This window comes from Protomyctophum bolini, assembly GCF_963924005.1.
Source record: "Protomyctophum bolini genome assembly, chromosome: 13".
Taxonomy (NCBI): Eukaryota; Metazoa; Chordata; class Actinopteri; order Myctophiformes; family Myctophidae; genus Protomyctophum; species Protomyctophum bolini.
Genome location: NC_137874.1, coordinates 16,614,933 through 16,640,477, shown reverse-complemented (window position 1 = coordinate 16,640,477; position 25,545 = coordinate 16,614,933). Strand labels below are relative to the sequence as shown.

Here is a 25,545-nt window from a genome sequence, read left to right as displayed (position 1 = left end):
CAACACTGGTTAGGATTTGAAAACTTGTCTAGCAGCAAAGACATGGCAACAGATTGTGTTTATTTATGCAAGTCCCAAACACTGAGCCAGCAAGCTAATGTGGTGCTATAACAGTCCAAATCCATTAGCACATTAATGTTAACATTCCCTGACTTCTAGACACAGTTAGCCTAAATCAGTAAATTCCTATATTTAAAATGTCAAGGACCCTATATGCATTGAGCCAAAAGCCCCCCCGATTAGATTTGTGTCTCTGTAAAACCATCAGTGTTCATTTAACTTGAAGTGTACAAATTGAACCTTAATAGATCTGGTTCCATTTGTACACTCTTTGAATTACAGACCCATAAGGGTCCATTTGGTTCCTAACTATCAATCATTTGAGTACCCCCTCGAACCTCCTCGATGACCCCTGGGGGTCTTCAGACCTCACATTGAGAACCTAAATGACTGAAATATACACTATAATAATATAGTTAATATGGCTCAGATATTTGCACAAATTTTCCCTTAATATTAAAGTGTTCTGTTTGTCAGCTTATGCCATATCTTGTTCTCAAAAACCCAGATAAGCCGTTATCCAGGTTTTAGAAATCCTGGATATGTTTCCTGTCATTTTCTGATATTATCTGGGATACTGACATAATATGTTATCTCATTTCATGTTGCTTTGTGATCTGAGCTTTCCATTCATTCTGAATCCACGACAATACAAGTACAGTAAGACTAGTTATGGGGTTTGATGAGTTGGCAAACGTATCAAACGTGTGGAGATATATTAATTCCACTTGCAGCAACCAATGCCTTGTGGTATTGATGACAACCTCTAAGAATAGCCACTGTCAATTAACCTCCCTATTTTGGTAATAATCTTTCAACAGCAGATCTACAGGCTCACCATATTGATATGTATTGTGAACTTGCATCTTCCCCATTTCTCTCAATTTAGTCATTATGCCTGCACCCTCCCCCGACCCCCGCACATTTCTGTGTTGCCACTTGCCACTGCGCCATACTGGCTCACCTGCTACGTGAGAACCCCCCACCAGGAGGACGTCGTGCCTTGGTCCATTCAACACCCCCCACTGACAGGTGCTGCCCCAGCCCGGAGCAGTTGCTAGAGCAGCAAAAAAGGCTGCCCTCTCTGCCCAGCATCTCTCCCTCGAACACAGCCAATTGTATTCATATAGTAATAGATGCTCGGCCAAGCCAGGTGCACCAGGCCTATACATGTTTTAACATCTTACTCTGTTCTCTAAATATATTTGCTATAACAAAACCATGGTAGAGATGTTAATGTCCATTCAGAAATAAGGTACACTGCTTTGATCAATTAATGCAATTGTGGTCTAATGGTAGGATAATCAAATGCAGAAAAAGAGAATATTAGTTCAACCTTTTTACACCTATTTTGACTACTCTGAAACTGTGCTGGACCCATTGTGCTGCCTATGATTATTTACTCTCGTAGATATACTTGATTGATTTTGACATGTCAAAATCAATACTATCTGTACACCTTAAAGCTTTCTTAGATAACAAATAATTATAATACATCATTAAAGCTTTTTTTCCCACAAATGAGACAAACAAATTCCAATAAATTACCAATCTGCTCTGTAGCTATAGCTGCAACATTATGTATAGCCTATTCATAATCTGTTACTTTTGTGTTCATCAGTGTTACAAAACATCAGTTTCATACATCATTTTGAGTGCACTTATCATGTTTAATCTACTGTATAATGCGTGGGCTATTCAGTAGATTACCAGACTACAGTGTTATAGCTGAGAGGGCTGCCGGTGACCACCAACTTCACCTTCTGCTTGAGCTCCACCCAAGTGAAGTAACAGCCCTATTGATTTCTGTGTTATCTCCTGTCAAAGTTCCAAAGTGTGTTCACTTTGCATTTTTACGACATTAGATAGATGTATAAGATATCATGCATTGAGTTTCAATCAAGGGGGGTATATAGGCAGCCTTGCCAGCCTAGGGTGGCCCTGAGTGGCATGTTTCTGCTGAGCTCTTTATTTGCAGCAGCACCACATCGTAACTGATAAAAAAAAAAGTCCTTGATCTTTACAGTCATTACGACTAAAATCAGATAAAAGTAAGACATATAGACCTGAATATTCAGTTGGCTAATCTATAGGCCTATATACCAAACCCAACCCCCAACTCACAGACTCACAGAGAGTATCTCAGCTCCGAGAAGCCTCGAAAGACATTAGCCAGATCAATAGCATTCAAGGGCAATGGCAAAAAACACGAGTTCAACGCACTAAACTCAAAACGCTATTAAAAATGTATAGGCTATATAGTTGCATTGTTTAGGACAGATATCATACACCATGATCTATGTTATGTATTATTGTAATTGGGTTATAATTATGCCTTATAATAGCTCTGGACCATATAGCCCTGCGTAATTCGGCAGAATTGGCATTAGGGCTATAGCCTATGGACCAGAGCTATACCGTCCGGGGCTCGGGTCCTGGGCATGTGCATGGACTTAGCCCTGGTCCAGTGCTGTGCACGGACTATACTTCAGCAGATCTATACCGGTGTTGTTTTGTCAACACGCACGCACACAATAGCCTACCATGGACAACAAAACATAATATTAAAAAAGAAAAAGAAAAAAAAGACTTACTTCAAAACGGCACTGTCCCCCTGTCTCACGGTGATGTTGTCCTTTAATAAAGAATCCCCGCTTTTTGCTGGAAGTCCTGCAGATACAAGGAATAACAATTTTAGTCCGATGACAACCAGGCATTTCCCAGGTACCGCGAAATAGCCACACATCCCCATGTTTGTTCGTCTCTGCGCAACTTCCACGAAAACTTAAAATGTCAAATATTATTCCTTGCGTCTTTCTTCCGCGACGTTAAGCTATAGCCTACTCCTCCACAAAAGATGCGGTGATTGTGGGCGACCTGATTTGCCCCAATTAAACACAGGCGCTGAAATGTCTCTGTTCGTCGCGCAAATGTAGCAGAAAAGTATATCTGCTGCCTGCACGCCTTGAATTTCAGTAGACTAAAACAACAGTCTCTATCACTGCTGAAGAAATATCTCTCGCTGCCCTAGAAGTGGCTTCGGCGAAAACTGAAAAAGCACAGACGGTGTTTGTGGGAGAGATTCGGAGCGTCTATCGTCTCTGGCTCAAATTGTAATCGCCGTGAAATGGATGCTCAGACTGAGCGCACAGCGCAGAGATGCATCACCCGACCCAAGTCGCTTGTTTCTCTGTCTTGATCATCAAGACTTGACTGGAATTCTCTGGAAGTAGAAGAGACTGTAAAGCTGCCGACTTTCAAGTCAAGTGCATGAGCTGAGAGACTGAAGTATTCATCAGTCTCTTTATTTGTAAACTAGCCTAAAGTTAATAAAGTGCACGCAGCTGACTTTCCGTAATCACCATCACTTGATAAGGCGTGTGTGTGTGTGTGTGTGTGTGCGCGCGCGCGCGTACACTGAGAACACAGTCTGCAGTATATAGCATACTGTATATATTTTCGTGTCGTGTGCTTTAGGTTTAAGCTCAATCACTTATCACGATGTCGCTGACAAGAACTGAAGCTTCGGAGAGTTAATTGTGCTAGAGTTTAAGCTGTCACCTGCACACATAATCATCCCGTGCATGATGCATCGTTCAAGCACGCTTATACACACTGGAGAATTAACTAAAAGTTTTTTTTAACGTGTAGGCTACTTCAGCCTCTTCAGGCACACACAATTTCCATTTCCAGGTGACTTTCAATATTTAGACAGCTAACAGACACGTCCATCATTCGTTTGAATATTGCAGCTTGTATAAATGTATTTGGAAATTATGTGCAAAGAGCTCTAGTGGCGAAATAAATATGTAGCCTACCATTTATAATCACTACGTGCGTGCGTAGTGAGTGAGAGAGAGAGCAAGAGAGAGAGAGAGAGAGAGAGAGAGAGGGAGGACTAGTCCTTTGAAGGAGCGCGGAGGGAGATATGGTGGAAATGGGTGGGATGCTTTGATGCTGCTTAAAACGTTTAGTGTGTGTGTGTGTGTGTGTGTGTGTGTGTGTGTGTGTGCGTGCGTGCGTGTGTGTGTGCACGCGCAACGGCGCGACTATGGCCTCTCTCCCCGAACCAACCTCACCCCTGCCCATTTTGACAGGCTGGAATGACAATTAGGGTTGACGACAGATTACAGCATCTTGTAATGGGTTTGGTCCACGAGATGCAAATCCCTTGACTGCTTCAAAACCGCTCTCAAAGGGCACCTACGGAGGCTCTTTGACTCTTTGTATTGAGTTGTGCTTTCATGCAAACTGCAAACTGTTAATAAATAGCCTACTTAAATCAATCAATCAAGAGTGGCTATAAATATATGCATCCAACAGAAGCATTAATTTGACCACCAAGAGAAGGCTTGAGATGTTTTCCTTTACCATAATCATAATTATGACTTTGTCATGGTAGGCTATTGATGAAATATGATTTAGTGAAAAGTAAATTTCATGCCTCCATAGTGGAAAATGATACAAGAATTCCACTTTGCATCATAGGCCTATACTGTATGCCTGCTGTTTTGCTGATTTGCATTAATCAATGTCAAATTGAATTCCAAAACCTTTTTTGGTTAAAGCACTTATGGTATAAAAGAGAAAGGCATCATTTAGTCATGCACTGCATGCAGTCTGTGGAATTTATGTATTTTAGTGCAGTGTTGGGTTCTGCTTAATTTCTAAATTACAGCACCAATGCGTTAACACACAGGAAACGTATCAAACTACATTAACCAAGTATATCCTCTGCCTAATTTCTATTACCTCTATTTCCACCAAACCCATGTTAGTTTCAAGGGGGTTCTTAACACAGTTGGATACAGAAAATACAGCACATGAAACAATACAACACAACACAAATACTCACTCACTTTACTACACATAAAGGCGTATAGCTACTCCCACACACCCCACAAAGTGCCAATGTACACCATTTGGTGACAGCTATACTACAGCGTTAAAATTAACTTATTCTAATGCCTGAAATGAATATACAAATATTACAATTGATTAGAGGATAGAGCAGTGTTTGTTTAGACAAGAGAGCAGACCCACAAATGTACCTATAAGCAGTTGTTGAATTTTTATTGAGATAACTTGATTATGATGATGACGGGCCAGAAAATTGGGCTACGATAAGAGTTAATTAAAACTAGCCTGCAATGCAAAATAAGTCCCAGCTAAATGCACATGTTAATGCTTTTTAAATTACATCCTCACCGCTGACCACAGCGGAATCTAAAGATATAGGCTTAATAAGAGCCAGGGGGGGGGGGGGGGGGGTGTGTGTGTGTGTGTGTGTGTGAGTGCGTCCTCACCACCCTCATCTCCCACTACTCTCAGGTGATTAAGGTGCTATACAATTTTGGTCATGCAATGTGATTTAAAAAAAAAACCCTGCCAGGATAACATTTTGGCTACCGTTAATAATGTTCTATACCGATAATAATGAATGAACGTGCAGAAACCTTACTATCTACCTGTATTTCTACATTTTTTCTTTCAATTAGTTATACCTACTCTGTCGTACAAGAGTGTCTCACAAAAAAAGCTGATCTACAAGCTATCTACAATTAGTCTACAGGCTCACAACATGAGCCTGTAGATCTGCACTTTTCACAAATGTTCGAAGATGCTGAGCTTGTGACTAAAAGACAACTACATTTAATCCATTGGAACCTTATTTTTTATCTGTATCCATAAAAAAAATGAAAAAAATACATACAAGCTTTAAACCTGACAGTGTGATATACAGGTATTATTGTGCACTCAGCTCTTGCAATGTTATTTTAGGGGTTGTTATAAGACTGCAATCCATTCAATCCATGTCATATGCTATAGGGTGCTGAACCTCATTCATTGCCTACAGAGGGCCAGGTGCCCCTGGCCACCTTGTCAGACCTCCAACACGAGCAAGGGTGCCATGCATGCAGGAATGACAAATTAAAATGGCATTGGTTGGTGCACAGCCTGTATGAACCTTTCATCTTGCACAAAATAAAGGAAAGAGTGTTAAACTACAATTGCTATACACTAGGAGTGCATAGTGAAATCCTCAATGTTAATTTAACTCTGAAATGCAACCAAACTGACAAATGGATCATCTAACACTGAGGATTTTACCGTCACGTGTATAGGCTTGGTTACCGTGTTTAAGTGGACGGAAACAAGACAAGAAAACTTATATCAATGACTCTTTGACTGTTTGTCTGTGCCAACACTTCTTCATAGATTTTATTGCTTATTATTTCACTTATGCATGCAATGACATTCACTTAAGTTCCTGCTGAAGCAACATTTACATTGGACCCTGACTGGTATTCAAATAATGCAGACTCATCTTTATTCATATCATGAAAGGATCCCGTCAGTGCTGATGATGCTCTATAGCCAAAACAGGCATTGGGAACTATTGGTTGAAAGTGTTTATTGGATATACATAACAGAATATTGATACCAGATGACTTCAGCTGTCCCCACATAATTACTTTCAGATGTACATGTATTTCAGGCATAAATAATAAAGATGTTTTTCTTTTTTCTGTAGCTGTAGATTCAAGTCACTCATTGTCAGCAAAATGTTTGGGAGACAAGGTATACTGTGATTGCTCTACATGTGGGGAGGTGAAGTCATAATTAAAATCAATTTTCTATCAGTCTGTATGGTAGAGTATGTTAATACAATAACTAGCATGTCTGCAGTTAAATAAATACAAGCTTGAATATTATATGAGCAATTGCTGGAATGACAATACAATAGCTTGTAGATCTTCTATATTTGCTATTTGTTGTGTGATCAAGTATATAGGACTTATATTAAGTGTTAAGGGATCATACTGTATGAACAGTTTTGGTCTCTGTCAGATCAAGGCCTTTCTCTGCTAATGTACGTCTAGTCTATGACTACTGTCAGTTAGCCAACGTGTGCTCGCCACTAAAACATGAAATATTTAAGAAGCTGGCACATTTGATGATCCAAATGTTCAGACATCAGTTGGTGTAATATTCGCACTGCTTCAAGCGGGCACATGCTCAGCACATAATGCTGATACAGTCTATCAGAGGCTCCCCATCCGACCTCTGCATAACTTTCTGTAAGGGTGTGCACATGTCACCACGGATACAGGACATATTATTTATGATCTTGTTCAAAATCTAAATGCTCTCCAAAACATTTGAAACAGCAGCCAATTCAAGCTACTCTGTACAATCCAAGTACAGTAGTGTCATCAAGCAGCTGTTTGACGGACGCAATTCAACCCTCCGGCAATAAGGAACAATACTTTTAGCGTACAGTATATCGTCTATATTAAACATGAGAGATACGTAATGATGTGAAAGGCACCAACAGACACAGTCTGTATGTAAGAAGGGAAAATTATAGTGTTCAACAAGGGTAGGAATTATTGCACAATGTTAGACATCCCATCTTTCTTTCCAAAGTCAGATGGTATACATTTTTATTATTATTATGACTATTTTGGATGTCACAGTATTGCATTTTTGATATTTTTATCTCTGCTGCTGAGGAGGCTGTAAGTAAGAGAATGTCACTGCCTGCAGTCTTGCCACATGCAGTATGTGCCACAGAAAAACAAACTCGAAAATGTTACCTTCTGTTTCAGTGTTACTGAAAAACAAAACACCAACCAAGGTTTACAGTTCTGACTTCTATCTTGATATAATGACATTTGGGATTAGCACTAACTGATTGAGATAATGATGTCATCAAAATGGCATGATGGCAATTACCAAGGAGGAAAGAGCCTTAATACGGTCTCAGAGTGTGCTAGAAAAGAAGTGATGAGACTAATGGGAGACCTAGTAGATAATCTCCCAATTTTAAAGCTACAAACCATAGGTTTTATTTATGTTGACTCGTTCTCCTGATGGAAAGTAGTAGCAACAATGTCAGAAATAAAATAAATGTCCCCTTCTGGGGACATGTATTGACATTGACAATGTCAACCAGTATAGGTGTCACCACCATCGCCAGAATTTAGGGAGACCATCTCCAACCACAGTTTTTACAATTTATTTATTTAACAGATGATTTAGTATAATAACTAGTAAGACCTCGCCCTAAAGAGCCGCCACCCATGTATCCGCCTGGGTGACGGCAGACAGCAGACCGCTGGACGAGTGCTGGTGCTTTGGGGGGTCAGATCAACATATGGAATGAATGCTGTACTGGCCATATATGGAGGGTGTCTTGAGTGTACAGGGTTTGATGAGGTCAGATCAACAGATGGAATGTCAGAACAGGAAGGACGGGTGGGGAGGATCAACATATGGAATGTCAGAACAGGTCAGCTCCATATATGGAGATCGGGGTTTGAGGTCAGATGTAGAGTTGCTGACCGGCCCCTTATATGCAGATCTAGATGATGATCCATGGGTTTTCCAGGGTTATATGAGGGTTATATGAGGTCAGTGTCTTGATCTTCAATATGGAGGCGTGGTCATATATCATGGAGGCATGATGTCACGAGGCGTGACCATATATGGAGACGTGATGTCACGAGGCGTGACCATATATGGAGGTGTGATGTCACAAGGCGTGACCATATAAGGAGGCGTGACAAACGGACGGGATATGCAGGTTTTCATAGTAAATGTGACCTATGGTGGCAACAAAAAGACGTTCTGGATTGTAGCTTTAAACCAACAACATTTGATAACTAGCTCATCTGTAGAACAAAGCAAAAAGCAGTATAACCTTTTCATTGGCAACACACAAAAGGCTAATTTAATTGATGTCAAAGTACTTTAACAAGAAGCATCATATTCTATCATTCACTTTGCCTACTGCTCCTGGAAAGAGAGTTCTGGCATGATTCAGAAAGATGGAGGTAGTCCCCAGGGACAAATTCCACAGACTTATTGTCAATTTCCAAAACGCTAAATTGATCATTTGTATGTATGCAAATATAGTTTGTATTTAACCCTGAGGTTATAAACAATTTAGATAGCGACAACAAATTTGCAAAATCTGAATTGAGTGTAGCGGCTCACAGTAATGCCTATTTAGGTAGAAACTGTCACCCAGAGATGGATTCCGTTCACTTCAAGGTGAATGCAAGTGAGAGAGCAATTTCCATTCAAATATTACTCAAATGGAACTAATATCTTCGGATAAAATGAATCAACCACTCAGATCAAATTTGACATTGACATATGGATTGCAGTTAAGAAACTAGGGAAAATATATACGCAACGAGGGAATATCTCAAAAGAGGTTATGCTCAATTTCAGATGGTTAATCGTCCAATTTCCAGGCAGACAGGAGCCAATCAGGTCTTATCAATAATTAATTAGTTTTCAGGGCCAGTACAATTGCCTCCGATTTGGAATTACCAGTGTATGTATTAATAAGTGTTTGTATAGTTTTATAAAAGCCCTGCCTAGAAGATTTTTCAATGGTGGATTTGTGGCATAACTAACCTTACCTATTCATACTTGCTTGGTAGTATATGCCATGGCACCTTTCTGATCACCTGTCTGTGCGTGCGTGCATGCGCCTCGATTGTTTGACAAAAAGTGATAGAATAATAATTGAGAAAATCTTAGTTGCAGCCCAATTTTCATCATATAAGAACAGGTGCATTTGTAGCCTATACTTCTGAATTGAACCTGACAAAGATCTATTATGATGGACACATTTTCTTTGAAGATGCATTGGAGCATAATATACTGTACAGTACAAGTGTGCACTGTCCCGACTCTGTCCTATTTACTGAAAACCTCAGTCAAGAACCCTAGAACATGATGTGTGAATGTCTATTTCACACTGTATGTGTATGAATATACCAGTTATTCTCAAAGTCACAGAGGTCCTTGAGTGGGTGTTCCAGGCCAAGGGGGGTCCCCAGGAAAATTGTTTAATATCGCATCAAAATCAGTTAACCACTTAACCTTATACTGTACATGTGCTATTTTAAAATCTACAAGCTTAATAACAACGTGTTGCTTGTGAGGTTGTAGATCTGCTGTTTTCCAAAAATCAAGAAAAAAATAAGAAAAACTTGGAATATTTTTGAAACATTTGAACTACACAAATCTTGTATGGGGGACCCTCACATGGCACAACTAAATCTTTTCAGTTGGGGGTCGGTGGCCAAATACATATTCATTTGGGGGGCCTTAATTTAGATGAGAAAGTTTGAGATATTCAATATTTCTCTTCACAAGAAGTGTCCAATGTTAAGTAGTTGCTGTTAAGTAGCGTTCTTCTCAAGCCAGTTTGAAGCCCATAATTATCTACATTGGATTCGTTGTATTATTCCACTGCCATTTATTGACCTCCATTAACCAAATGAACCCTAGTTTTTCCTACTCGGGGCATAATAGTCGGTCTAAATAGAGAATAAAATGGCAAATCAAGCCAACATAATGCTTTGAGACTATTTTCAGTGAAATTAAAGCACTTATTCCTTAATGATCAGGCTGCATCAGGTATGTAAAGAGATGAATAAAACAAAAGACAGTAAAAAAGAATACAACATCCTGTATAGCCTTTAGTGCTCATGGCCTTGTACCTAATGCACCTTTGGCATTCTGTTGAAAAGCAATTAAATTTGCTCAGATAAAGATATACAAATTCATGTTTGTTTTAATGTATGTGGGCATGCCCGTTTTACACTACACTTAGTCCAGGAATGCTCTTTGCCATGAAACAATCTGTTCATAAAAACGTTAAATTATGCTTTCATTTAACCCACAATGTGAGACTTATGGTCTTTTGATCTGTTAAAGCTCCAATTAGATCTTTAATTTTAGAGTTGCCTTCAGGCCAAACGTGGCAAGGTCAGCCTTGGTTCCATTTATCATTCTGTTTTGTTTAATGTCTACTGCAGTGATTCTCAACCTTTTTTAAATTTCAGTAAGCCCAGTTTCATATGCTTAGGCCACGGACCCCCATTTGGGACCCTAATCGACACTATAAATGTTAATTTAAATCTGAGAGTGTACAAATGAAACCAAATGGACACGTAAGGGTCCAATTGGTTCCATTTCTCAAATGGTTACATATACAGGGCTGTATTTTGCATGTCTTAAGTACTAGGTCTTATTCCCTAACTTGAGTAAACTAAAGACCTGGAGGTGTGATCAATGCCATTTGGCTATTCTGAGTGGCCAAAGAGCATTGATCACGCCTCCAGGTCTTTAGTTTACTCAAGTTAGGGAATAAGACCTGGTACTTAAGACAGGCAAAATACAGCCCATAGTGTCCATTTGGACTCCTGGTGGTCCTCCGAATGGCTACAATAGGCACACACAAAAACAGAAAACTACATTTGATGCAGATATGGGAAGTAAGATAATATTGGGTTTAATTTGACGGAACATACTGTAACAGTATGGTGTATCACTGACAACAGTATTACTGTCATTTCCGTTTCAATTTCAAAGTGTCAGTGAAGTGACTAAGGACACCGGTACGCACGCACACACGCACGCACGCACGCACACACGCACGCACGCATGCACGCAGTGTGACATTCTGCACAATGAGTGGTTTTACATTTGGTATACTTTAAGCATGATCTGTGATTTTCGGCTAAAATGAATAGTGTGTTTAGAGACATGCTGCGGCAGTTCTGTCTGTCCTGTCCAGCCCTGGTCAGCGAAAGCCGCCTGTGTCTGCTCTGAGGAGTGCTGTGGCTATCCACTGTGGACAGAATGGCAGGAGATCGTCGGGGATCCAGAGCGCGGAATCTGTGACCGCCACTCCAGAGCATAGGAAGCGATAGCGGAAGATGGGAAAAGAAGGCTTTCATTTCGAAACATTCGAATCAATCATCAAAAACGAGAACGAAACGCCCCCATTCCGACATGTCGATATACAATAGGACTTGGGCTACCAACAGGCATCCCAGTCAAAAATGCATGGAGGTACGTATGTGGCCTACTGACAGTGTGCACAAGACATTTGGTGCTGATCGGTCCAGCAGTTTGAGATTAGCCCCAGAGAGACAGACACACTGACAGACCAATTTGTAGACAAGCCGCCCGGGTTACCTCCTACAAAACCATGCTGTCAAATAATTAGAAATACCTGATACTGTATATATACACACAAATATTCTGGAGAGGCTGATAACATGACTCATGACTGCCATCTGGGCCTATATCACTATCACTGTCTTGTTACTGCACCTCTCACCCTGTCAAACTATAAAGCAAAGCTGTACATCTTAAAGGCAAATTTAGAACAGAGCTATGAAGTGACCATCTGTGCAGGGTTATCTCATACTGCTGGAAATGTGAACGTGGAAATTGTCTCTGCAAACACCCCAACAAATGATGATTCTTTTGTTAATCTATTTGATGACTTGCAGCAACAATTAAGCATATTAAGTCATTATGAGGAAGTTTTGTGCCTTCCTTAGAGAACAGAAATCAAATTCCTTTTTCACCCATTATTGTATTCAATTAACTCTGCTCAATAAAGGTGATTGTTTATTTGTATATTTCAGAACAGCACCGGCAAATGGCTCACTAGGGCATTGCGAACAGTATTCTCTTTGACCAAGCAATTTCTGTGTTCCTTGTATAAAAGTCTGGAGGGCACAATTACAACTGGCAATGGGAAGTAAAATGCTGGCATTGAGAAGAAAAATGAGGTTAAATCTCATTTTTTCAGATCTCTGGAGGAGAGAGAACCCTGAACACAGACAGTATTTCCCATGTTACAAGCAAACATTATATTCCACTCGCCTCAACTTTAAAGGACCACTCCACCACTTTTCAACTTCTCTTCCTATAATTCTTCCTAACTAATGTTCATGATAAAATACCACAATCTTTCCTACTCAGTCTGTGTCTCATAGGAAGGCTGTGGGCAGTTCAAAAACCCATCCACCAGTGACATCATCGATGGTGAATCCAAGCTAATAGAAACGGCAGGCTTTCTTTTCCTGAAAAGTTGCAATGCAAAAGTTGAAGCCATCGTTCTCACGATAATACAAATCTAAATATATTTTAAAACAAATCTTGTTTAAAAAAAATCTGTCCGAACTGCCCAAAGCCCTCCTATGAGACACAGACTGAGTAGGAAAAATGGTGGTGTTTTATCATGAACATGTTCATTTATCATGAACATGTGAGGACCAATTATATGAAGAGATGTTGAAAAGTGGTGAAGTGGTCCTTTAAAGTTATTAGCACAATGCCATCTCCACCATCTTAACTTGGTATTTCTTATTGGTTGCTGTTATTTACATGAAATAGGGCCTGGGGTGTACATTATCAGTTTGTGAAATCACCGTTCTTTTCTGAATCTTCATATGTAAATATATAAAGTTTCAAATAGTACCTACAACAATAATAATGATAAGCATGCTTATTATGATAGGTAATTATTCCAATTATAGCAATAGACATGATATCAGTAGAGGAAGTAATTGCAGACAAGATAGATGCAGGACCAATGATGGAAGACATTAGAGATGGTATGACTCGATTAATTCCAGACACTAGATCTTAATTAACTTGGCATAAGCATACAGATGATTTGTGAGCCAGTGGGATTTACTCAATGAGGAGTTTGAGGACCGTTGCTTAAAGTAGATCAGCTCCCTCACCATTCATTTTCTCTTTTTATTTATTAAGGAGTAGAGCAGGTCCATCCTGTCTGAGGTCAAGACATCTGCTCAAGAGCATTAAAAATATGATTTCAAAGGTTTGTGTTATAGTAGGTTACTACCCATTTATCAGCCTCAAATTTGTATTGTTACAGTTACAATTGTGGAAAATAACTATATTGTATGTTAACTCCTCAGTCAACCCATTTGATTTTTTTTTTGCAAAAATAGCTTTTAACGTTGTGAGCTTGCAGACATTTGATTTTGTTTTACAGCCTGTGTCTGTAATAATATAATATAATATAATATAATAATATATATATATATAATATTATAATTATATATATATATATATATATACACACACACACATGTATTTATTCTGTCATGAGCAAGCTTGTAAATAACTAACTTGCCCCTAGACCAAGAGTGGTCTGTTTAGCATGTGCAGCTATAATGACATGCCCAAAATAGGGATGCCAGGTTGAAAGTGGTAAAAATGAATTCATAATTAATTACAGTTTTTCCATTCTCAACACAATATCCCACAACTCTAATTCTTCCTCGAGTCAAAAGAGTCCTCTGAATGGTATTAGATAACTAAGAATGCAGTGGGGCACTTTCAATTTCCTGTATGTCCTCCTTAACAAGGATGAGTCAAAAGGCCTGGAGGAGAGATTTATTAACCTTATCAAAAGCTAAAAAAGAGGACAAATATAAACCATCCTTCTTCCTCACTGTGCTCCTTCAGTAAAAAGAAAAAAGCCCTAGGGACTTGTATAAAGAGTGCTAAAAAGACGATGTGTAAAAGTGTGCTGGAGAGAAAAAGGTATACTTGCACAAACCCACTTTAATATTATGTTCGGAAGCGGATTGAATTCGGCCCATCTCTATTGTTGCCATCACATGAATGAGAAGAAGGAGAAAAAATAACAAAAGTTGACCTGATCAGACAAACCACATGATTACTTGAAATGACCAGTCAATTCAAGATTTATCATTCAGGCATTTATCAGATCAGACACTTTTACTTATGCAGAGTGATGTACAAAAGTGCAAGGTCAAAGTGTACGTTCAATGACCATTAAGCATACAGTGAAGTAGATGGGGTTTTATTGCTGACTTGTCATGTGACCACAGGTTCATATTTTAAGCCAACCCAATATTGAAAAATGAAACTGTGCAGCTGTAGCAAATGTCAGTTGTCTGGGCAACAGGAAATGTCACCCACGGGGCATTTGATTTTGTGTTCAGTTGGGAAACGTATTACTAGTTGGAAAGCGTTATCCATGGCAAAAAGGTTACACTCAGTCAGTGTTCTTCTCTCAGAATAAATGCAGCTGGTCGACACTGAGAACAAGAGCAGTTGTGTCAGTATGAAGATCAACAATGGCCAAGGCAAACTTGGACAAATCGTTTGCTGATTTGAGGAGTATAGTATGAATGAATGGCTTTATTTAGGTTTTAAGCCATGTAAAATAGCATAGCCTACAGTTAGCGTTAAAAGCATTATTGCCTTGAGGGCCTACCTCCAGGGTGGAGAAGTCTTCACCCACCTGCCTGAGTGAATTAACTCAATCCAATAGTATTATGGTATGGTATCATTGCAGAGGAGTGTGGTGAATAGATCTATTCAGTTTAGAATAGATCTAAAATGATAATGCAAACAGAGGCACACCACACAGGGCGAAACACAGGACAATACAGGAAACCCAGCATAACCTACAACAATACAATGATCCAGCACAGAGAGCAGTCACAGGCAGTCTTAAATAGTCGCTGAGGCCTTAGCCAACTATAGGCTCAGCTGACACCAGCAGTTGAGTCCACTCTAGGAATCGGCACGCGTTAGTCCGACATCCTGTTAGTCCGACTACGTGGCCGGTTAAGACTCACCCGTGGCTTCCGCATGCAGTTAGGGTTTGGGGATAGGTTAGTATGGGGCGGAGTAACGCTTACGCACCCCTAGGAATCAGAGACCAAGGAGGAGAGGGGAGGGGCTCCGCTGAGGAGATTAGGAGGAATACACACTGGGAAAAGTCACTCACAGGGCCAGGGCAGCCACAGGGCCAGGGCACAGTACTGTACATCTGTGTAAATCTCCAGGCAAGAGAATCAGTGGAATGAATGTGACTGCTTCTTTGAAAGTGTGAAATCATTTATGTCACCTCAAATTAAAACATACATGTTTGCCTTCCAAGATGTAAAGAATTTAAGAATGTAGTCATAAACTGGGGACGAGGGAAACAAACAATAACCACGGGCCATCATAGCTGAATGAGTAGAGAGGCCTTTTTGGGTATGAGGTTTTTCTCCCTGGCTGGCCCTATGTCTATATGTTGAAGTGTCCCTGAGCAAGATACTTAAATCCTAAGGCTATATTAGGACTCTGAGTGGGAGCAACTCGGAGCAACCCACTACTCATAATAATTAGGATGGGTAAACTTTCAACCATCCAGAGGACAACGTTCATACTGCACGTGTAAATGCACTGTGACAAAAATACCAACGGTCCCAAACATTTTCATGCCCAAAGCACACCAATGGGCAAGTCAAAATCTCAAGGCACTCCTGTATTCATAGCAACAATAGCAAAAACAATCTGGCTGGCATGGTTCTCCTATTACACAAATACTATTTTAGACATAGTATAGTCTAAGGGACACTTGAATCAATGCAAGATTATGTAATAATAGCCAAGGGTTCGGTCATATGGCCTTCATCAGGGCAGAGCCACCTTCACAGCCCATAAACAAGCTGTCTAACTCTAGCCCAAATGGGAGATGTAGTTCTGCAAACATTTAGTTTGTAGTACTCTACAAATGGCTAACTTACACTAATATATTATGTGTGTGTGTGTGTGTGTGTGTGTGTGTGTGTGTGTGTGTGTGTGTGTGTGTGTGTGTGTGTGTGTGTGTGTGTGTGTGTGTGTATATATATATTTAGAATTCTCAATATTTTTTGAAAAAACCTCACAACGTGTCACTGTGAGCTTGTAGATCTGCTATTTTCGATGTAAAGTGGTAAATCACTAGCCTGGCCCAAGCCCTGAATCACTAGCCACGGCCATTAAGAAAATATGCGATTCAGGTCTGGTGACTCTCCTTACGACAGTGTCCGAACGCAGCAGCTGATTGGCCATCAGCCCCCTCACTCGACAGCGTCAGACAACAAACATGGCTGCCCCCACTGCGGTGACTCACGACTGTATCAATCTTGCTATTAAATCGACGTATGATAAATACAGGTTTTATAAACATCATCATTTTACCGCTTTTGTTTACATGCTAGTAGCTCTCGTTGGCTGTGTTTGTATGGTTAGCAAAACGGGTTTGGCATAGCCACATGTTTGACAACGTAATCTGCTTTCCTACTATTCTGATTGGTTGGTATGAACCAATCGCCGAAGACTGCCGCTTTGACAACGCCCATCCCAGAAACTGCTGCCGTGGGGAGGGCTTTCAGTCTGAATAATGAAGTGAAACGAAATGAAAACACAGCCTAGTTGCTTCTTTTGGGCTTGTTTTCATAGACCTGGCCTGGCTTGTTTCTGTTTGCAAAATCTGGCAACACTGGTCACACCAGCAACAGCACCCAAGATGGTAATAGCAAGACATGCCATCTCCAGTTGACATCCTGTATCTGTGTGAAGTAGGTGGATGCCTTTTTTAGAAGACCATTTGTAGGATTTGTGTACCATGACGCCTATAGTGGCTTCAAACAGGATGGACTGTCTTTCTGAATGAACAATCTTTGGCTACAGCCAGGACGAAGAGGATGTGATGCCCACATTTCACACAAAGGCTCATGGGACATTGGAAACAGGTGGATACGTTGTATGGCAAATAGCTCACAACGCATAGTATCACGATGTGGCCAACATAGCTTTTGAGCGGCGTTAACCGCTCCAACTTGTGGCTTTGTGTGTGCCCCCCGCTCAATCATATGGCAGCCAAGTCTATGGCCATTTTACGGAACAATTTACAATTTACTATAGCGTAGTAGTGGGTGCCACAGTACACTATGACGTATAGTGGGTTCCACACAGTAAAAAGCGATGGATAATGACTTCATGATGATCATCGTGATAAAGGTGCCGCTCACTTCACACAAGTGTGATTTTTTTTACCGGTAGCTTGTTAAACTGTGATATTATTGTCATTCAAAGGTTATGATCTATTATAAGTAAACATCCGGAATTAAAAAATTACTTGAGTAAAAGTACAAACGTTTTGGTATCAAAATGTACTTAAAGTACTAAAAGTATTCATGCGGATGCATTGTGAGCTTGTAGATCGACTATTTTCAAATGGCCGTAATGTCTAGAGCTAAAATGGGTAATGTGTGTTTTGTAATACTAACTTAAATCTACAAACTAGTAACTAATGTTTTCAAATAATTGTAGTGGAGTAAAGGTACAATATTTGCCTCTGAGTTGTAAATAGAAGTGAAAGTATTAGAAATGGGAAATACTCAAGTAAAGTACAAATACCTCAAAACTGTACTTAGTTACAGTACTTAAGTAAATGTACTCAGTTACTTTCCACCACCACTGAAAAAAGATCTCCATTGACATTAAAGCGTCCTGACAGATTCAGTCACTTCCTGTCTATTTTTACATTCCCGAGCAAGGTGACAATTTTATTGTTGAAAGTATGATAAGATTTAGTGGTTCATTTATTTTATTTCAGACTTGACATGACAGATACAGCGAGGGTTGACATTGTGATGTTATTGCACCATCGTATGAAAGCCTTTACACGATCTGTGATCAGCTCATTTTTCATTTAACAACAGCAGTAAGTCTGCTTTATGATTTATTTTCGTATACGGTAATTCATACATGCCAATTTCATCTTGGACTTTTAGGTGAATGGATAGCACTTTAGGATTCTAAATCAGCATTTTGCTCTTTTGTTTTTAACCTAAATCATTTTAGACCCATGTTCTGTGCTCTGCTGTAGGCAACAAAGTCTTATGTACACCTGTATGCTCTGAGGCGGGTGCGTAGGCACTAGGCAGGGCTCAATGTATTCAGAATAATGCACACCTCTGCACTACGCAATATTAACTTTATTTATAGGCAACGTGTCAGGCATCTGCTGATAATAGGTAGCCACATAGCTATATACATACACATAGACCCATAGCAGATGGTGAGCTCATTTGATTAAGTGATCACATGTGTATAAGCTTATAACAATTAATACACATTCTTCAATTAACTATACAAAAAATACAGTGGATCATCATATATGAAAACTATGTACAGATCAATCCATCAATTACAATACACCTCAATATATCACAATAGAGCAGATCATTTTTATTTTTTACAAATGTCAAACATAAAAATAAAATAATAAAACAGGCTGTGTTCGGACAGGAGGTTATATCCTAGTGCCTGAATAAAGAAGTGAAAAAAGCAATAATTAGAAAAACTATATTTGATTATAACATCACATTAAGTATAGGAGTTCATCATTAAGACCTCTAGATGTCAAGTTTGCAAAGTGTGTATCCAAAAGCCCTCATGCTGTCTGAGCAGAACGACAAGTTTACCACCTCTCTTATAGGGAGGCATACTTGTTCAATCTCAATGAAATTAAATGAAAATAATCCCGGTCGTTCCTACGGATCAAACTTTTGTGTTCACTCATTCTTTGTTTGAGTTGTCTAGAAGTTTTGCCTACATAGGCCAGTCCACAGGGACAGTGTATAATATTTTTTTATTAATAAAGCTTCAGAGATTAAATCTAAATTCACCCAAAGAGGTTATGATTTGGAGTGTGTGGAGAAGGCCTTTACATTGGCCCTAAACAAACTCCGCTCTCAATTATTACAAAAAAGCAACAAAAAGGACAAGAAATTCTCTGTGACATGTGTCACTACATATTCTGCTAACTCGCATAAGATCCAATCTATCTTCAAGAAACATTGGCACATTTTCAAGTCTGACCCTGAATTGGCACAACTGTTTAAATACCCTCCTCTATTTTCTTTTAAAAGAGGTACAAATTTGAGGGATCATTAATGCTTGATTTTCAATCTCGCACCCTGGCTGCGCATGGACTGACTCTCCTTTCTCCTCTCCCTAAGGGGAATTATCCATGTGGTCATTGTGCGCAATGCAACAACACGACTAAAACTACATCCTTTAGTTTAAACATCCGCACACAGGTAAACAGTTTAAAATCTAATTAACTATTACTTGTGCGTCAACTATGTCATATACCTTATACACTGTCCCTGTGGACTGGCCTATGTAGGCAAAACTTCTAGACAACTCAAACAAAGAATGAGTGAACACAAAAGTTCGATCCGTAGGAACGACCGGGATTATCCCGTCGCAATGATTTGAAACATGATATTTCTAGTTTTCATTTCATTGGGATTGAACAAGTACGCCTCCCAGAGAGGTGGTAACCTTGACATTCGGCTCAGACAGCATGAGGGGTTTTGGATACACACTTTGCAAACCTTGACATCTAGGGGTCTTAATGATGAACTCCTATACTTAATGTGATGTTATAATCAAATACAGGTATAGTTTTTCTAATTATTGCTTTTTTCACTTCTCTATCAGCCCTTCTCTATTCAGGCACTATAGGACATAACCTCCTGTCTGAACACAGCCTGTTTTATTATTTTATGTTTGACATTTGTAAAAATAAAAATTCTCTGCTTCATTGTGATATATTGAGGTGTATTGCAATTGATGGAAAGTTTTCATATATGATGATCCAGTGTATTTGTTGTATAGTTAATTGAAGAATGTGTATTAATATGCTATGGGTCTCATCCCTATTAACGAGGGTGAATGTGATTGGTCATTGTGGATCTATGTGTATGTATATAGCTATGTGGCTACCTATTATCAGCAGATGCCTGAAGAAGGTCTTTGACTGAAACGTGGAATGTGTTGCATGTTGTCTCACGCTGGGTCAGAATTTATACCCTAGCATCTTTTTGGCCCAGATTGAAGGGAGTGATATAAGGGCATGAGATGCTGAACTAATATCAACCCTAGGGATAACTGTTTTTCAGATCTGGGGCTGAAAGAAGCTGACAGCCGCTGAATCAATGAAAGCTAAATAAAGTGCCACCAGGTGCTGAACTGTCACTGTGAGTGACCTTGCCATAGAAGGAACTCATAGGTTGTACACGCATGTTGTGAGCTGGTGTACAAACCATGGCCGAGTTCCCAGCTAAAAAATAAATAAAAAAGAATACATCGCATGGATGCACCTGGGACATATCCTTCGTCAGGTGCTTGCATACATATGCAAGCACCTGACGAAGCCAAACGGCGAAATGCGTCGTGCCATAAAGAAATGAAGCATAACTAATCTTGCCCTGAGTCTCTGGAGTGTGCGGTCCCTTCCTTTCCCTGGGGAAGTTCTCTTTGGCCTGCATTTACACCTTGCACCTCCCCACCTGGATGTGCATGAGAAGCTATCTGTTTTACACACACACATATATATATATATATATATATATATCCCATTACAATGTACATTGCATATCAATTAAACCATTAAAGTATATACCTTACCAGCCCAATTACTTAATGTAAATGACTGGTGTATGTATTCTTCTTGCAGGAATCATTCTTTTAATGAAAACACGTTCCATAATGTACCCCATCACTCATGGTGTAACCTAAAACCCTATAACATGAATGGATAAGGAATGAATGACACAAAACATCATGGCACATGAATCCCTAACCCTAACCCTAACATGTGTGCATAGCATGCCACAATATGATGAAAACAGTACTCAAACGGAGCAGAGGAGATAGGCAGACAGACAGACAGACACTTGTGTAGGTCGAGAGAGAGAGAGAGAGAGAGAGAGAGAGAGAGAGGTTTCTAGTGCTGATTTTACAGTCTGCCTAGTGTAATCCAGCCCTGTACACAATCCCTACCTGATGGGTTCTACTGTCCCTCAGTAACCCACTCACCCAACCCACAGTCCCGGAGGTGCTGGTTCAACTGTCTCTGTCTTTCTAGCACATCTGGTAAGGACCACCTTGCTGCCCTGCCTGCCTGATTTTTTCCCTGCATGTTTATGTGTGCACTGCAGTATACAGCAGTCATGGCAATCTCATGCCATGATCATGATGACTGATGCCTGCGTTAGCTGTTGACACTCCATTGCCTCAGCCGACTATTCATATTGTGTCAAATGGAAGAGGATGAAGATCACCAGTTTTTCCTCTTCATTTTCAGTCATATCTGTAGTACGGCTGAACATGAAAAGGCAGAACCATCGAAAGCAGAAAAAAAGAGCATGAAATGAAAAACTTCACGTGGCCAGTCTGTGATGTCAGTCTATGACATACGATGACATAGGGCTCCATATTTATTTCAGCCCGAACTTGACTTCCGGTATAAAATGTATATTCAAAATTTGAGCACACTCACAGACCCATTTCTAGACGGCTCACCTCCTGCAGAGCCACGCCGTTTATCTATGTATACAACACGTAGCAGCCTGTGATGGTTCACAACATAGCAACCATGAGGCCCACCGCGCAGCAACACCTGCTGTGTTCTCAGCCAACTGACTCCCTTCCCACACTTCATCAGCTGGTGTTGATCGAATCCTACAGTACATTCCTATCGTCTTAGTGACTAAATAAGGCTGTGGTAATGTGATGAAAGAATGTTTCACCGAACATTTGGCTCTCAGTATCCAACCCAGGGCGCATCTCACCTCATGTGGGCAAGGAAACACACCTACCTTCTATAATGTCACTGAGCATCTTGAAGGTACCCCAAGGACCCACCCACCTCAGACACCAGCAACATTATGAAAATCACATAAACATAGGGTTTATGGGTTCAAATAAAATAGGAAGAGCTGGCGTGTTTGCGTAAAGCGTATTTGCAAATCCCCTCATAGGTATCACATACTGTAATGAAGCTTTACAGCTACGCCGGTATTTTCCAGAAAGTTGGTATAGGTTTTGGCCACTTTCTAAGGCTATTAATGCATGTTCTCTAATCAAACTGCATCCTTCACACCCACGTTAGTTCATTACATGTCAAATATATTTTCTTAGTCATGGGCTGCTTTCTAACAGTGTACAAACTTAATAACTTAAAAGAAAAAGTCATTATGCAGTAAATATGAAGTATAGAACATAGAAAGTGTGTGGGACGGTAAGGCATAAACTTTACACATCAGAATGGTCCCATAGGCACACCTAGAAGATCATTAGAATACAAATACACTGCTTTAATACGCCAATACAATATTTCTCTAGTTGCTACGATTGCTATGAGGATAAACATGAGAGGCAACAATCCAAAAATGACCTTTCTTTTAGCTTTTCATTGATTGCAAGAAATGAAAATCTGGGCTGGCCAGAATAAGAACGAATACTATCTATTGAGATGTTTTTATGTATGTTTTATTGCATATGTTTTTGTTTTGTTCCCACTACTTGGCAATAGGACTGGACACATGTAGTTGAGAATTGTGTTTGTGTGGTGTGGTACTATTCTCAAAGTGGTATGAAGTGCATATTAAATATTAACAAACTGCACCTTTGGGCTGTTCTCTATGTACAACTGTAGCATGCAGTATGTCAGATTTAAGCACATGAATCCTAGCGTCCCTATAGTGGGCATGTCTTAATAGGCAGACATTCCGCGAAAATAGCAGATCTACAATCTCGCAATGTGTCACAACAATAGGTGTAGGTGATTAAGTGATTACAACAGTAAAATGATGAGGTTTGGCCAAGTATAGGCTCATGGTGATGGGTATAGGTAGTTCAATGAGATGGGGGATGTCTTTTGAGGAGGTATAGATAGGCAAGACATAAATTGCATTATGGCTTTTCAGATGTCAATCCATATAGACATGGTAAATGTATATGTTGCCGGTAAGACATGGAGTCCTTGACAGTACGTCTGTTGACAACAGCGCAAGACAATAGTCATAAATAAGGAAGGTCACCAATGATCTGGCTCGGCACTGGCGCCTCCCAACGGCTGCGGACAGGGTATTTACTTACTCTGTCCATAAATAACCCCATCCTCCTTCATCCAACAAGACTCTCTCAGGTCACCACAAGATTAATACCCTGGCCTAACCCTGAAATGACTGAACTGGCAATGATGACTAATGTCACACCAGGAAGGACTTGTGGCGCCACAATCCCTCACTGTCACAAAGTTTTCCTTCCCCCCGGAGGACCCTCCCCTGCAACAGCACAGGAATGGTCATTACTGGCTGGAGCCGTTTGGAGTTCTATCAGGGAAGATGTATAAAGTTGAGGGAGTGCTGTATTTCTCCTTCCGTGTCACCACACAGCAATTTGACAACATGTTGTAAATCAATACAATTCTATTTTATTACAGAGACCCAGATGGTTTATTCATCTTCATCACACAGTAGGGAGACCTCTATCACCCATGTTCAAAAAGTATCCTTCTTATTCTCTTTTTAAAAGATTATTCTGTTTGGCTGTGTTTTTTTCTAATCTTGACATAACTTGGCTAGAGTAGCCATACTGTATGTTCCATATCTATGAACAATTACTTGTTTAAAATGGTTCCAAGTCCAAGACAGTGAGAATAAATAAATAAGCTGAATGTCATGACTGTGATCTGAATAAGAAGGAATTTGATATAGTACACTGTGTTTCAGATCACTTCACCATCACAAAGCAGTGTCCTGACATTACTGCTTGCAAAAGAAGTGCATACAGTATTTCTGACAAATTATAGTGCTGCATTTTTTTATTAATTAAAATGTACAATGTACAGTACCTGTAATTAATTCTCTTCATGTTTCAGATGAATAACCACAGAAAAAGGGTGCCATGGTTACTTGTCAAATTAGCCCTCATTGACATTAATTGGATACCCTCACCCAGCAGTAATAATTATTCCTTTTACCCAGCAGTAATAATTATTAATTTTCTTAGTGTTTTTCAGAATGTCTTGAGATCTGGGTTAATGTCATGTACAGATACAGTATGCCATTGACACTGCAGTCCAGTGGAACATTTTCAAATTAATTAAATACAATGTATTAGCTTACCGCTATAGAGTTATAAATACAATGTTCTCTTACCCAGCAATTACTGTAGGCTAGTATTCAATGTAAAGCATTCTTCCTTCCTTCTCATGCATCTTAGAAAATGCACCATGGCTCAAGCAGGCCCACTACCAGAGAACATAATGGGTACCTACACAACATTCAGCAGGAAATAAAAGCTATTGGCAGCTATTCCTACAAGGAGACCACAGTCTTAAGAATGTTGTGCTTTCAACAATAATGTGGTTAGTATATCACCAATTCCATGCTCGCAGTAGAGCTTGCTCAGATAAGCGGCTGTCATTTGAAATACCACTATCTACTGACAGTTTGTGGGACTCTGCGAAAATAGGATGTGATGCTTGCGTATTTAGAGAAGAGTTATTCACGCTTATCAATGACTGGGCAAAGTGACAACTTGCCCATGTTAAAGTGAAGGGTCAGAGTCAATCACACTCCCCTTTTCCAATGAACCATGCACTCAGGTACTGTTGCGGCAGGGGTGGCAGTGGATCAGGCGTTAGAGAGAGGCCACTTGGGAACCAGAAGGTTCGGTTCAAACCCTGGCTCCTCCAGAGTTGAAGTACCCTTAACAATCACCAGGTGCTGTTCACAGTTGCTCACTGCTCCTAATAGTCATGATGGATTAGTACCTGGATTTAACGAATTCCGCAGGCACAGTACAATGTGTACCAATTCTCCAACAGAAATTATTTATGTTTATTTTATTATTTAGTGAACAGTAAATTTTTTCCCTAATATATAAAATATATTCTATAAAAGTGATCTGGTGGGCATCTCGCCGGTTAAGGCAGGGGATTTTCTTTCAATGCTGGAGTTGCAAGGTCAAATA

General features: G+C 39.9%; 1 protein-coding gene across 2 annotated transcripts in view; it reads right to left on the bottom strand.

The window, feature by feature from the left end:
- opcml (opioid binding protein/cell adhesion molecule-like) overlaps positions 1–25,545 on the bottom strand; it is a 252,494-nt gene that overhangs the window by 147,781 nt on the left and 79,168 nt on the right. Inside the window, exon 2 of one of the 2 annotated variants that reach the window (XM_080780138.1) lies at positions 2,655–2,730. In XM_080780138.1, coding sequence (XP_080636264.1) covers positions 2,655–2,730 — 76 coding nt within the window. Of the gene's footprint in view, positions 1–2,654; positions 2,854–25,545 lie in introns of those variants that run through there. The other variant, XM_080780137.1, reaches the window with a different exon arrangement.